This window comes from Mustelus asterias, chromosome 3, assembly GCF_964213995.1.
Source record: "Mustelus asterias chromosome 3, sMusAst1.hap1.1, whole genome shotgun sequence".
Taxonomy (NCBI): Eukaryota; Metazoa; Chordata; class Chondrichthyes; order Carcharhiniformes; family Triakidae; genus Mustelus; species Mustelus asterias.
In genome coordinates this window covers 126,997,070-127,011,455 of record NC_135803.1, presented here as the reverse complement: position 1 = coordinate 127,011,455, position 14,386 = coordinate 126,997,070, and the positions used below count along the sequence as shown (strand labels likewise).

The window sequence follows — 14,386 nt, the reverse complement described above, 5'->3', positions numbered from 1 at the left end:
TTGACTTACCAGCTTGAAGATAACAAGAATAGAGAGATTCTACATTGACCCAACACAAGCCAGATGGTACATGACCTACTTGTGTACAATGAGGCTATAATTGAGAGCCGGGGATGAAAGTAAAATGTTCAGGTGACTTGTTTGTCAACTGACTCCCAAGATGAATCTATCACCCATGCTCCTGTGACAGAACGTTCCTGATGTACTGCTTCTCAGTGTAAATACAGCCTCCCAGAAGCTGTTAGATATAAGCACTTTTCTTGCAAAATGGCATGACCTTGAAAAGGAAATACAAGCTTCAACTTCCCCACCACACAAAATAGGCTGTGGTCTTATCAGTGCGATTACTGTAAGTTTCCAAATTGAATGATCGCCTGTTAACCGAAATAGAAGAAAATTTACACGTAGGTTGAAAATGAGAACAAACCCCTCAGGGTAATTTTGCACATTATTGGTTCTTTATTGGTTTCATCCCATTCACTCGGCACCAAACAGAACAGTGAAACTATCGACCATGAGAAACAAGAAGTTAACTGTGACTTCCTCACACCCATTTATCTGTCTCGTATTAGCACCAATATTTCAGAAGGGACTTTTGAACAAATCTCCCACTTGCTGAGTGCTGTAAAAAATATGTTATCACGAAAAGAACCATTACTGTGAAATGTTAGATGATGGTATGTTTTCTTTTTCCACAAAATAACTTGAAAAGTATTTGCATCATTTGTTTGTGCTATGATTACATATAATTATCAGTATGGCTTTTGTAGTCATTGATTCATCACTTTGTTAATATTGACTTTCTCAGCTTTAAGATAATCAGACAAAAACAAAGATTGACTCGGAAGAAGACAGATGGTCTGTGACTTACAAAGGGTGCAACTGGGATGATAACAAAGTTAAAGTTTATTAGTCACAAGTAAGGCTTACATTCACACTGCAATGAAGTTACTGTGAAAATCCCCCAGTCGCCACACTCCGGCGGTACACTGTTCGGGTACACTGAGGAAGAATTTAGCATGGCCAATTCACCTAACCAGCACATCTTTGGACTGTGGGAGGCAATCGGAGCACCCGGAGGAAACCCATGCAGGCACAGGGAGAACGTGCAGACTCTGCACAGACAGTGACCCAAGCTGGAAATTGAATCCAGGTCCCTGGCGCTGTGAGGCAGTAGTGCTAACCACTGTGCTATTGTGCCGTCCAGCAAGGGGTTTAGATGAAGGTGTAAGGTTCAGGTGACTTGTTTGTCAACTGAATTGCAAGGGTTACTTATTGCCAGTATTCCTGTGTCACGCTTTCCTGTTGTATTGTTGCAGATTCCTGTCGTCTTTGTTTCCCCTCTACTGTAGCTCTCTGATTGCCTCCATTTAGCACGTAGTTACTTATCATATAATTATAATTAGTATTGCTGTGGCAATAATAACATTTCAGGAATTGTCTACTGTCTGACCATGTTATTTGCTGAGACAGTCTATCTCCCCTATACAGAAAAGGGAAATTGAGTGATCTGAAGGCTCATAATTAAATGTCACCATGGCTCTGACTTTTGTGTTAGAAGGTTAGAAATTTAAACTCTGCCCTTGGGCTTTAAGCAGATAATCTAGGTGAGCACGACATTGCAGTACTGAGGAACTGGCATTGCTGTCTTTCAGTTGAGACATGAAATTATTTGCAAGTTGATAAATGACCCCATGACACTGCTCTGTGAAGATCAGAGGAATGCCCTGGAGATGTGGGTCAGTTGTGACTCAGGTGGTGGCACGCTTGCCTCTGAGTCAGAAGGTTGCACGTCAGAATCTTGATGACTAAAATCTACACTAGCACTCTACTACAATACTGAAAGAGTGCTGCTTACTATTAGTAATGTTGTCTTTCAAATGCAATTTTAAACACAGGCCCTGTCGGCTTTCACAACTGAATGTAAGAGATTCAATGGCAGCATTTTGGAGAACTTATCCCTAGTGTCCGAGTGAATATTTATCCCTCAAGCAACATCACAAACGGATTATTTGGTCATTATTGTTGTAAGGTTATGTTGTATCACAAAGAGGTCTAGAGGCTTGTATGCATGAACAATGACCGTTTATTAATAACACATAACTATATACAGGATACAGTCCTGACTAGGTGTGACCTTTATACTGACTTCTGCTAAACTTACTACAATGCACTACACATGACTGTACATCATAATGTGGATGGTATTGTTTCCTGAGTGTCACATTAACCCTTACAATCCTGAACATCCTAATACTACGTCATTCACCCCCAAAGTCTTTACCAAAATGTACTTACAATAACATTTACACACTATCCCTTCTCCCTGCACCCCTCACCCCACCACCAAAGTATCTCAACTTACAGGTTCAGATGGTCTGGAAACACTACAACCCTTCCAGATCTCATCCTTTCAAGTTTGGAGGAGCGGTAGTGTCAATTGCTTTGGACTGACTTTATTGGTCTGGAGTTGAGATTGTAGTACTTGGTGTTTCAAATGGAACAAACATTCCCTTTGGAAGGAGAATGTCAATAAAGAAAAATACAATGCTAAGGAGGACAAGAGGTGAACTAGATATTGACACCTGAGTATCATTCATCGAGTGGACTCGGGTATTTGGTGGATTCCACCATGTTCTTCCTGGAAGCTGAAGGTTTACCTCTCTTCTGTCTGTACATTCCTCCTCCTTCAGCTTAACCTGCAGTTTAGCTTCTAACATTGCGCTCTGTTTCATCAAGTGCACTTGTGCCTCCCTGAGGTTGTGTGTGCGAGCTTGAAGCTCCAGCTTTGCTGCTGTAGTTTTTTTCCTGGTTCTGCGACAAATGTTTGACTCTGAATTCAGGCTTAACCCTCGGCTCCTGCCACTTCTCCACAGTGTCTGTTTATAAAGCATGTTGGTGCCCATCTGGAAGTTTGGCTGGTCTGAAAGAAAAAGGGTATTTTCTGCCGTCTGCAAAGGAGCTGGAATCTGGGCCTGTCTCTGTGCTGAGTGAGGACAATTCTGGACTCAAGTGCCAGTTGTAATCAGCACTAATGCATCGCTTGTGGGTTTTGATGCCTTCTGCTGGTTTGAGAAAGTTAAGGGCAACACAGCCATAGTCAGAGATTCATAGAGATTTACAGCACAGAAAGAGGCCCTTTGGCCCATTGTTTCTGCACCAGTCATCAGGTACTTATCTAATCTAATCCCATTTTCCAGCACTTCCAGCAAATACCTTGTATGCTATGGCATTTCAAGTGCTCATCTAAATGCTTCTTAAATGTTGTGAGGGTTCCTGTCTCAGCGCCCTTTCAGGCAGTGAGTTCCAGATTGCCACCATCCCTGGGTGAAAATGTTTTTCCTCAAATCCCCTCTAAATCTCCTGCTCCTTACCTTAAATCTACACCTCCTGGTTATTGACTCTTCCAGTAAGGGGAAAAGTTTCTTCCTATCTACCCATCCCTACTCAGGAGAGAAAAGCGTTTAGTGTGGATGACATCCAGAATTTTCAATATTTGTTTGTTGCCGTATTGGAGCGGTTTGTGAATCATGCCTATGACTGGGAGTCAGATTTCTCTGGGGCCATAGAACATAGAACATAGAACATTACAGCGCAGTACAGGCCCTTCGGCCCTCGATGTTGCGCCGACCAGTGAAACCAATCTAAAGCCCCTCTAATCTACACTATTCCAATATCATCCATATGTTTATCCAATAACCATTTGAATGCTCTTAATGTTGACGAGTCCACCACTGCTGCAGGCAGGGCATTCCACGCCCTTACTACTCTCTGAGTAAAGAACCTACCTCTAACATCTGTCCTATATCTCTCACCCCTCAATTTAAAGCTATGTCCCCTCGTGTTAGCCATCACCATCTGAGGAAAAAGGCTCTCACTATCCACCCTATCTAATCTTCTGATCATCTTGTATGCCTCTATTAAGTCACCTCTTAACCTTCTTCTCTCTACGAAAACAGCCTCAAGTCCCTCAGCCTTTCCTCATATGATCTTCCCACCATACCAAGCAACATCCTGGTAAATCTCCTCTGCACCCTTTCCAACGCTTCCACATCCTTCCTATAATGCGGCGACCAGAACTGTACGCAATACTCCAAGTGCGGCCGCACCAGAGTTTTGTACAGTTGCAGCATGACCTCATGGCTCTGAAACTCAATCCCTCTACCAATAAAAGCTAACACACCGTATGCCTTCTTAACAACCCTATCAACCTGGGTGCCAACTTTCAGGGATCTATGCAAATGGACACCCAGATCCCTCTGCTCATCCACATTACCAGGTATCTTACCATTAGCCCAGTACTCTGTATTCCTGTTACTCCTTCCAAAGTGAATCACCTCACACTTTTCCGCATTAAACTCCATTTGCCACCTCTCAGCCCAGCTCTGCAGCTTATCTAAGTCCCTCTGTAACCTGCCACTTCCCTCCGCACTGTCCACAACTCCACCGACTTTAGTGTCATCCGCAAATTTACTAATCCATCCTTCTACGCCCTCATCCAGGTCATTAATAAAAGTGACAAACAGCAGTGGCCCCAAAACAGATCCTTGCGGTACACAACTAGTAACTGAACTCCAGGATGAATATTTCCCATCAACCACCACCCTCTGTTTTCTTACAGCTAGCCAATTCCTGATCCAAACCACTAAATCACCCTCAATCCCATGTGTCCGTATTTTCTGCAAAAGCTTACCACGGGGAACCTTATCAAATGCTTTGCTGAGATCCATGTACACCACATCAACCGCTTTACCCTCATCCACCTCTTTGGTCACCTTCTCAAAGAACTCAATCTGTCCATTGCCAGATGTCTTTTAGTCATGGTTGCTGATCTGATAGGACCATCACGCTGGCTCCTGTGTCTAGTCTACATCAATAATAAACACACTTCAGAAGAATTCATTGGCTGTGAAGTGTTTTTGGATGATTTAAGAGTTGGAAAGATATTGACTAACTACAAATGTTTTCATTTTTAATAAGTGTGACAACAATCTCACTGCTCACATCTCTCTCATCTTCTCATGTTACCTCAAAACTTGAAGAGTTAAAGCCTAATAATGTGAGAAGAAGAATTGTTAGCTCCAATTTGATTATCTTAATCAGCAAGCCTCACACTGTGCTGTTAATGATTCTTCTCTTTGACAAAATTTATAACATTGTTATATGCATTATCATTCCATCCTCCACATTACCTGATCCTGAAAGACTTCAAAGGGACATAGACAGCTTGGTGGAATGGACAGACATGTGAAAATTAACACAGTGAGATGTGACGTTTTTGTTTGCTGCACTCTGAACAACATTGTGCAGCAGCAAGATTTGAACTTGCATAAGCATGAAAGTGCAGGGCATAGATTATCTGCAGGTAATTTTATGGAGGAGAGAAGTGATGAAGGCAATGCAGAAGCAGAAGCTCATATTATTGCCCAGGATTCTGGAAATGTCCTTAATCATGTAACTGCACTTAGATTTCACCAGCAATAATTGGCTGGGCCAATACCACAGAGTGGTCCCATAAACAACTAATCAGGCACCCCCATCTTGCGTATCCTTCCATCGGTCCCCAATTATTCATAGCTTTCCATTCATCACCAAGGTAAATTTAAAGGCGATTTAACAGCTGGCAACCAGCAATGGGAAAGACAGGGAAGTGGTTTCAACTAACAATGTTTGTGATTCAACTAAAGAACAGAAACTTCACTGCTGCACATTTTCACATCCACCCTTGCGCAACCACAGGGCTTTTCTCTTCCTTTTCCTGTCCCTCCTAAAGGGTGCAGCTTTGTCAAAGTAGGGATAAGGACAGGCTGTTCAATTCCCTGCTGTGACTGCTGAGATGCCCTTATCCAATAACCTCTGTGTTTTGGAGCCTCCATGCCCGCCAGCTCCAATGCGGGGCAGAGCAATCCATCAGGACATGAGGAGCATGTAGGATTACTGATCGGAGAAGGGCATGCAGGAGGGCAATGGGTGAGAAGTGCAAATGCTTTGAGAGGAGTTTCCACTTCCGTGTCCCTTTTTGCCATTATCACTCTCACAGTCCAACTGCACTTCAATGCTAGCACTCTGTTAGAGGACACTTTATTGGAGATCAGCACAGCCAGATAAGAACAAAGCTAAAATATCAGGCATTCTGTTTAGGCCACCAAACATATCGATATCAGAGTGTACATTGGTTGTGTGCATGGACTGCATCATCCTCTCTGTAATCTTTATTCGTGTGCTTCCAAGGTCTGTCAGTATATCACACATTCTCTGTTACTCCTTAATCATTATCCTATTCATCAAAGGTTTCCGGTATATAGTATCTGTGTCCAGCTGGGCAGAACATGGAAAGCGCTATGTCTTTGACTGGAGACATGCCACTATTGTCCCTACAACCAGCATCTGCTTTTCCTCAATTGTGAGTGTGAATCACCAGGTTAAAACTCAAATATTTTGTTTTTATTCATTCACGGGATGTGGCGGTCACTGGCAAGGCCAGTATTCAATGCCCATTCTTCATTGCCATTGTGGAAAACTTGGGGATGGTGATGTTCCCATGAGCCTCCTGCCCTTGTCTCCAACTTAGTAGAGGTCATGTTGTTGTCAAAGAGGTCTTGCCAAATTGCAATCTTGTGGTGGGTACAAACTGCAGCCACAGTGTGCCAGTAGTGGTGGTGGGAATGTTTGAGGTGGTACAGGCGGTGCCAATCAGGCTAACTGCTTTGTACTGCAAGGTGTCAAGCTTCATGAGTGATGTTGGGGCCACATCCATCCAGGCAAGTGGAGGGTATTCCATCACATTCCTGACTTGTTCCTTGTAAATGTAGGCTATGCCTTGGGGCATCCAGAAATGAGTTACCCTCTGCAGAATTCCCAGCCTCTGACCTGGTCTTGAAGCCCCAGTATTTATGTGGCTGGTCCAGTTAAGTTTTTGGTCAATGGTGACCCCCCAGGATGTTGACAGGGATATTTGATGAAAGTAAGACCATTAAATGTCAGGGAGAGGTGATTAGATTCTGTCTGGCCCAATATTTTTTTTAATTCATTCATGGGACATGGGCGTCACTGGCTGGCCAGCATTTATTGCCCATCCCTAGTTGCCCTTGAAGGGCAGTTGAGAGTCAACCACATTGCTGTGGCTCTGGAGTCACATGTAGGCCAGACCAGGTAAGGATGGCAGATTTCCTTCCCTGAAGGATATTAGTGAACCAGCTGGTAATAAAGTGTGAATATCTGAGCTCTTTCATGCTGAACATGAGTTTGTTGATGGTGCACCCTCAGAACAAATCAGCTTTTCTGGAGTATCAGCATGTGTAAGGTCTATGGGCTCCTACTGCACATGTGAAGGCCCTGACGGAGATAAAAGAAATGAATTGGTACTGGCAAGGTGAGAATGGTGTAACTTTCAACCCCTGCTGAGATGAGGTCAACATGACTGGATGTTCTATGACATCCATATGCATTAGGATGAGGGTGAGTGACAGTAATGGACAGATTGGGATGTGGGGAACTGCATAGAAATAGAAGTGTGGGTGCATTTGCAATGTAGGTAGGTGTGAGGAGCAATGTGATCGTAGGGACTTGACAAGTGAAGGGAGGGATGATTCACACAGCAGGATGTAATTGAATGTGTAAGTGTATTTACCTTTCCTGAACCGCTTCAGTCATTAAAGCACTTCCTGCACTGAATCCATGAGTGTGGTACAATGCTCCCATTGCTGGACTCCTGGGCCACCTTTTCTCAAGCAATATAAATTGTTGCTTTCTTTGAAATTGGTAAAGTAACCTTCCATCTGACCTGATGAGTGCGAGATGAAAAGCTTTGACTGCATATCTCTATTTTCAACATTATAATTGGTAATTTTGGGCGTTTTGGCCATTATTTTTAACCTGGATTCTGTTTTTGGATTGACCGGGGGTAAAGTTCAATGTTAGCAGCGGAGATGGCAGCAGATCAGCTGCCAGTTGTCCATCACACCTGTATCTCCATTGCAATGAAAAGAAAATTGGATGGGTGCAGTTAATAGGCCTCTTATCCATTACTGTTTGTTGTGTGTCCCAAACAAAGTTGAATTCCACCACCCTATATCTCAGAACAAATTTGTAGATGAGGCCCATCTCCCTATATGAAGGGAACACTTACCCATATGTCAGAAAGTGCCTTCAGTGGATTTGTGAAGCTATTATGAATTGATTAAAGCTAGGCTTCCAACATGAACCAAGATCTAAGCAAACGACTGAACAGGCTTGAGGAGTTGAATGGCCTACTCTTTTTTTTATGCCGCATTAGCTGGAATTTCCCAAAATAATATCGCAACATCCCAAATCCAATGGCCCAGAAAGATGGCAAAATTGTCATTGTTCATCATTATTGCTGTCTAAACTGACAACAATTTCAGTGAAGTAAAGTTTATTTATTAGTCACAAGTAAGTTACGAGCCTGGTGGAGTTCTTCAAAAATGTGACTAAACACATTGACGAAGGGAAAGCGGTAGATGTGGTTTATATGGATTTTAGCAAGGCGTTCGATAAGGTCCCCCATGCAAGGCTTCTAGAAAAAGTGAGAGGGCATGGGATCCAAGGGGCTGCTGCCCGGTGGATCCAGAACTGGCTTGCCCAAAGGAGGCAGAGAGTGGGTATAGATGGGTCTTTTTCTAAATGGAGGTCGGTCACCAGTGATCTGTTCTGGGACCCTTGCTCTTTGCCATTTTCATAAATGACCTGGATGAGGAAGTGGAGGGGTGGGTTGGTAAGTTTGCCGATGACATGAAGGTTGGTGGGGTTGTGGATAGTCTGGAGGGATGTCAGAAGTTACAGAGGGACACAGATAGGATGCAAGACTGGGCGGAGAAGTGGCAGATGGACTTCAACCCAGATAAATGTGTAGTGGTCCATTTTGGCAGGTCAAATGGGATGAAGGAGTACAATATAAAGGGAAAGACTCTTAGTACTGTAGGGGATCAGAAGGACCTTGGGTCCGGGTCCATAGGACTCTAAAATCAGCCCCGCAGGTGGAGGAGGTGGTTAAGAAGGCGTATGGTGTGCTGGCCTTTATCAATCGAGGGATTGAGTTTAGGAGTCCGGGGATAATGATGCAGCTATATAAAACCCTCGTCAGACCCCACTTGGAGTACTGTGCTCAGTTCTGGTCGCCTCATTACAGGAAGGATGTGGAAAAGATTGAAAGGGTGCAGAGGAGATTTACAAGGATGTTGCCTGGATTAAGTGGCATGCCTTATGAGGATAGGCTGAGGGAGCTCGGTCTTTGCTCCTTGGAGAGACATAGGATGAGAGGAGACCTAATAGAGGTATATAAGATGTTGAGAGGCATAGATCGGGTGGACTCTCAGAGGCTCTTTCCCAGGGTGGAAATGGCTGCTATGAGAGGACACAGGTTTAAGGTGCTGGGGGGTAGGTACAGGGGAAATGTTAAGGGGAAGTTTTTCACACAGAGGGTGGTGGGCGAGTGGAATCGGCTGCCGTCAGTGGTGGTGGAGGCAAACTCAATAGGGTCTTTTAAGCGACTCCTGGATGAATACATGGGACTTAATAGCATGGAGGGTTATAGGTAGGCCTAAGAGGTAGGGATATGTTCGGCACAACTTGTGGGGCCGAAGGGCCTGTTTTGTGTTGTAGTTTTTCCATGTTTCTATGTAAGGCTTACATTAACACTGCAATGAAGTTACTGTGAAATTCCCCTCGTCGCCACAGTCCAGCACCTGTTCGGGTCAATGCACCTAATCAGCACGTCTTTCAGACTGTGGGAGGAAACTGGAGCACCCGGAGGAAACCCACGCAGACACGGGGAGAATGTGCAAACTCCATACAGACAGTGACCCAAGCCGGGAATTGAACCCAGGTCCCTAGCGCTGCGAAGCAGAAGTGCTAGCCACCATGCTGCCCCACTCATGTTCCTATGGGGCGGGGGGGGGGGGGGGAACTTGCTGAACATTGCTGCTTGTCCAGGATAATCCACTCAGTTTGGTTAAAGATGCATGGCTAAAGACACATGCACACTTGGATATATGTCAAATGAAAAGCAAAGGCAGGTTAGAGGGGTTTGCAATGTGTGCCATCCCCCTAATAGCTAGGTTTGATTGATGGCTTTGATTAGTGGATCAGTCCTGGAATGAGGATTCAATGGGGATTGAATGGGGTACACACATCGGGCAGAGAGAGCAGTGAGGTTGGGAGCAGGAAGGCTAGGAGCTGGGAAGCTAGGAGTTGGGAGCAGTGAGGCTGGGAGCGGTGAGACTGGGAGCAGGAAGGCTAGGAGCTGGGAGCAGTGAGGCTGGGAGCTGGGAGCAGTGAGGCTGGGAGCAGGAAGGCTAGGAGCTGGGAGCAGTGAGGCTGGGAGAGGCTGGGAGCAGTGAGGCTGGGAGCAGAAAGGCTCGGAGCTGGGAGCAGTAAGGCTGGGAGAGGCTGGGAGCAGTGAAGCTGGAAGCAGTGAGGTAGGGAGCAGTAAGGCTGGGAGCTGGGAGCTGGGAGCAGTGAGGCTGGGAGCTGGGAGCAGGAAGGCTAGGAGCTGGGAGCAGTGAGGCTGGGAGCTGGGAGCAGTGAGGCTGGGAGCAGTGAGCTGGAACAGGAGTGGTACCCACACCCTGTGTGTCCAGGGATGGAGCAGGGTGCCTGATGAGAAACACTGGCCCGTGCTGCAGCAGTCAATCCAGATAAACACTAGCTGTGCCCCGGAAGTGTTTGGAAATTGTTGCAAGACATTATCATCGGGAGGATTTTTAACCGAGTCTCTCTCGGAGTCTGGAGCTGGTTTCGCCGCAGTGATCTGACAGCAGAGCGGTTAGTGTCTTTTTACCATTACTGCCGACACCGGAGTGCTACAGAGCACCGCACCAAGCTTACATTACTGGGGGCAGACACAGCACTTAGTGCACACCACAATCATCTTTGCATTTTGATTCTAATGGTTCCACCGCACGATTTGAACGGGAGGGTTAATTCCTCCCACTGGAATCTCTCAGGGCAGGGTGTGTGTGTGTCCTCTGGCTGTGTAACCTCCTGTTCCACTGATGCTCATTTCCCTGTGTGCAATGTGTCAGTTTCCTCATCACCTTGTCGGGAGCATTTTTGTCTCCTGTTCGCGGTCGATGGTATTTACATTTTGTACAGATTATTCCAGCGGGGTAAGGTTGTCAATGCAATGCAGCCAAGTGCAAAATCGATAGGGGAGTTTGTTCAGATCCACTTGATTTCGAAGAGCCTGTTTGTATTGCGAATTGTGACCAAGTCCCCATTGCTGCTCCCTGTAATGAACTGCATCGGTGAGGTCGCAGTTATTTCTGCATCTAAGTAACACTGGCCTGCAACGCGAATGCAGGATGTGGGGCTTTATCTAGAATTTGTAACCAAAGTCTGCACTTACCCCGCAGCTCCTGTTGTCAGACTTCTGAGTTTTTACTGTACCCTGGTTCGCTGGGGCTCCAGTTCCCACTTTCCACTACCCCTGCTACTTTTTTACTTTTTCCTTCCTCCTTGGAGACCCCTCTGAGGGCACTGTTGAGACCTCCTGCGCTGGCTGGGCACTGCAGGGGTCTGGGGTGTATTACTGACCCCTTTAATCACATTTTGGTTTGATGTTTTAAGTTTTCCTTTAAGCTTTGTTTTTTATTCCAGGTGGTTCTCCCTTCCTCCCTTTACGGGATGCCCCTTTTACTTTGTCCCTCAGTTTGTTAGTTTAATTGCCAAAAAGAATAGAGGCCCATCTGACCTGTCGCCTTTTTGGTGACATGGTTGATAGGATAGATAAAGGGGAACCGATAGATGAACTGTACTTGCATTTCATTAAGACAGATTCCTTAAAAAAAAAGGGCGGCATGGACAAGTTGGGCCGAAGGGCCTGTTTCCATGCTGTAAACCTCTATGATTCTATGGCATTTGATTAGGTCAATCTGCTAGGATATATCATAAGGGCTAATGGAGCTGGAAATAATCTATTAGCTTAACGGTGGAGGACAGTTGCTTTAGACAATGCTGCAAGGGAGGTGCTGATGCTTGGGCAGGGTTTCATGGTGGCAAGGGGTGCATTTAATTGAAAACCCCATTGACAATGGAGGGACCCCAAGATCCCACTTGAGATGGAGGGCTAACTCCTGCCACTGCAAAACATGCATGTGTTGTAAATCCCACCCCATGGTCTTTGTTCCCCACCACAAGCTTCTTTTCCAAGCTACTAACTCCATCGCACTCCATGACAACTGTCTGAGGCTGAACCAGATTGTTTGCAGCCATGGTTGACCTGGATCTGAACTTATGAGTACATATCTTCCACCTACATCCACTTCCATTACATTCACTGAAATCTTGGTGCCCTTCATACCGGTGGGATCTTATGGTCCCGCCAACAGCGCTCCCCCGCCACAGGGTTCCCGGCAGCGAGGGGTGCGTTTAATGAAAAACCCCATTGATAACGGCGGGACCATAAGATCCTGCCACCAGCCAACAGTATAAGGCTCATGTCAAACCCCATTTGGAGTATTGTGAGCAGGTTTGGGCCCCATATCTAAGGAAGGATGTGCTGGCCTTGGAAAGGGTTCAGAGGAGGTTCACAAGAATGATCCCTGGAATGTCTTATGAGAAACGGTTGAGGACTCTGGGTCTGTATTCGTTGGAGTTTAAAAGGATGAGGGGGGATCTTATTGAAACTTACAGGATACTGCAAGACCTGGATAGAGTGAACGTGGAGAGGATGTTTCCACTAGTAGGAAAAACTAGAACCAGAGGGCACAACCTCAGGCCAAAGGGGCGATCCTTTAAAATGGAGATGAGGAGGAATTTCTTCAGCCAGAGAGTGGTGAATCTGTGGAACTCTTTGCCGCAGAAGGCTGTGGAGGCCAGGTCATTGAGTGTCTTTAAGATAGAGATAGATAGGTTCCTGATTAATAAGGGGATCAGGGGTTATGGGGAAAAGGCAGGAGAATGGGAATGAGAAAAAAATCAGCCATGATTGAATGGCGGAGCAGACTCGATGGGCCAAGTGGCCTAATTCTGCTCGTATGTCTTATGGTCTAACAGCGCGCCACCTCCTGCCGTGGCGGAACACACCACGGAGAGGGAGAGAAATCCCGCCCGTTCTCTGACTCTACCCCCTACCTCTGTTCATCTGCTGCTGAAACTTTTACCCAAGCCTTTGTCACCACTGGATGTGACCAGTCCTCTCCTGGCTGGACTCCCATCTTCCACTTGGTATAAACTGGAGCTCATCCAAAACTTTGCTGCCTGCGCTCTCACTCACACCATTTCCCTTTCACTTCTGCTCGCTGACCTACATTATCTGCTGGTTGAGCAATACCTCCATTTTCAATTTCTCAACTTTGTTTTCAAATTTCTGTATGACCAGGCCCCCCTCCCTGCCCATTTCTATAATTTCTCTGGCTCTGTAACACTCTCGAGATATCTGCGTTCCTCCAATTCTTTCCTCGTGCTTATCTCCAAGTTTAAATCATGCCAAAGTTGGCAGCCATGCTGTTAAGGTCCTTCCTGGAAATCCCTCCTTTGCCCTCGACTTCATACCCCTCTTTCCTCTAAGATGCTTCTTAAAACTGTGCTCTTTACCCAAGTCTACCCTAATACCCCCTTATGTGTTTCAGTGTCAGTTTTATTTGATAATGCTATACAGTGCTTTTGGATTTTTTAACAATGTTGTAGACATTATATGAATACAAGAGTTTTGCTGTTCTGCTGGTTTCAATGAGTATGAGCGACTCCTTGTTAAGCTGCACACTGAACTCAGTTTAACTGCGCTAATTTATTTATTTATTAGTCACAAGTAGGCTTACATTAACACTACAATGAAGTTACTGTGAAAATCCCCTCACCGCCACACTCCGGCGCCTGTTCAAGTTGTAACAATCTGAGTGCTTTGGGCACATGTGCTTAGTTAATTGCTGCGCATTTTCAATCTTTAACCTTTAACAATTAGGTGATAATAAAACAAGGTGTGTAGTTAAAATAATTCAACAATAAGTTTTTGAAGATCCTGGGGGGAGGGGGGTTGTTATGGGTGGCACGGTGGCATAGCGGTTAGCACTGCTGCGTCACAGCACCAGGGACCTGGGTTGAATTCTTGGCTTGGGTGACTGTGTGGAATCTGCACCTTCTCCCTGTGTCTGTGTGGGTTTCCTCCGGTGCTCCAGTTTCCTCCCACAGTCGAAAGACGTGCTGGTTAGGTGCATAGGCCATGCTAAATTCTCCCTTAATGTCCTGGGATATGTAGGTAAGAGGGATTAACAGGGTAAATATGTGGGATTGTGGGGATTGGTTCGAGGTGGGATTGTTGTTGATGCAGATTCGATGGGCCGAATAGCCTCCTTCTGCACTGTAGGGTTTCTATGTTGCAGCTTGTTCTGCAGCTGGAGTGAACTAACTCCAGTGTGAGAAAACCTCT

General features: G+C 45.6%; 2 protein-coding genes across 5 annotated transcripts in view; one reads left to right on the top strand and one right to left on the bottom strand.

Annotated features, from left to right (window-relative positions):
• The window catches only part of LOC144491572 (deoxyribonuclease gamma-like), a 91,747-nt gene that overhangs the window by 42,336 nt on the left and 35,025 nt on the right, over positions 1-14,386 (bottom strand). The window lies entirely within an intron of this gene.
• Positions 5,908-14,386, top strand: part of abhd6a (abhydrolase domain containing 6, acylglycerol lipase a) — an 81,310-nt gene continuing 72,831 nt past the window's right edge. Inside the window, exon 1 of one of the 4 annotated variants that reach the window (XM_078209553.1) lies at positions 5,908-5,970. In XM_078209553.1, the coding sequence (XP_078065679.1) occupies positions 5,954-5,970 (17 nt within the window). In that variant the 5' untranslated portion in view covers positions 5,908-5,953. Of the gene's footprint in view, positions 5,971-10,646; positions 10,783-11,049; positions 11,127-14,386 lie in introns of those variants that run through there. The other 3 variants (XM_078209554.1, XM_078209556.1, XM_078209555.1) reach the window with 3 other exon arrangements.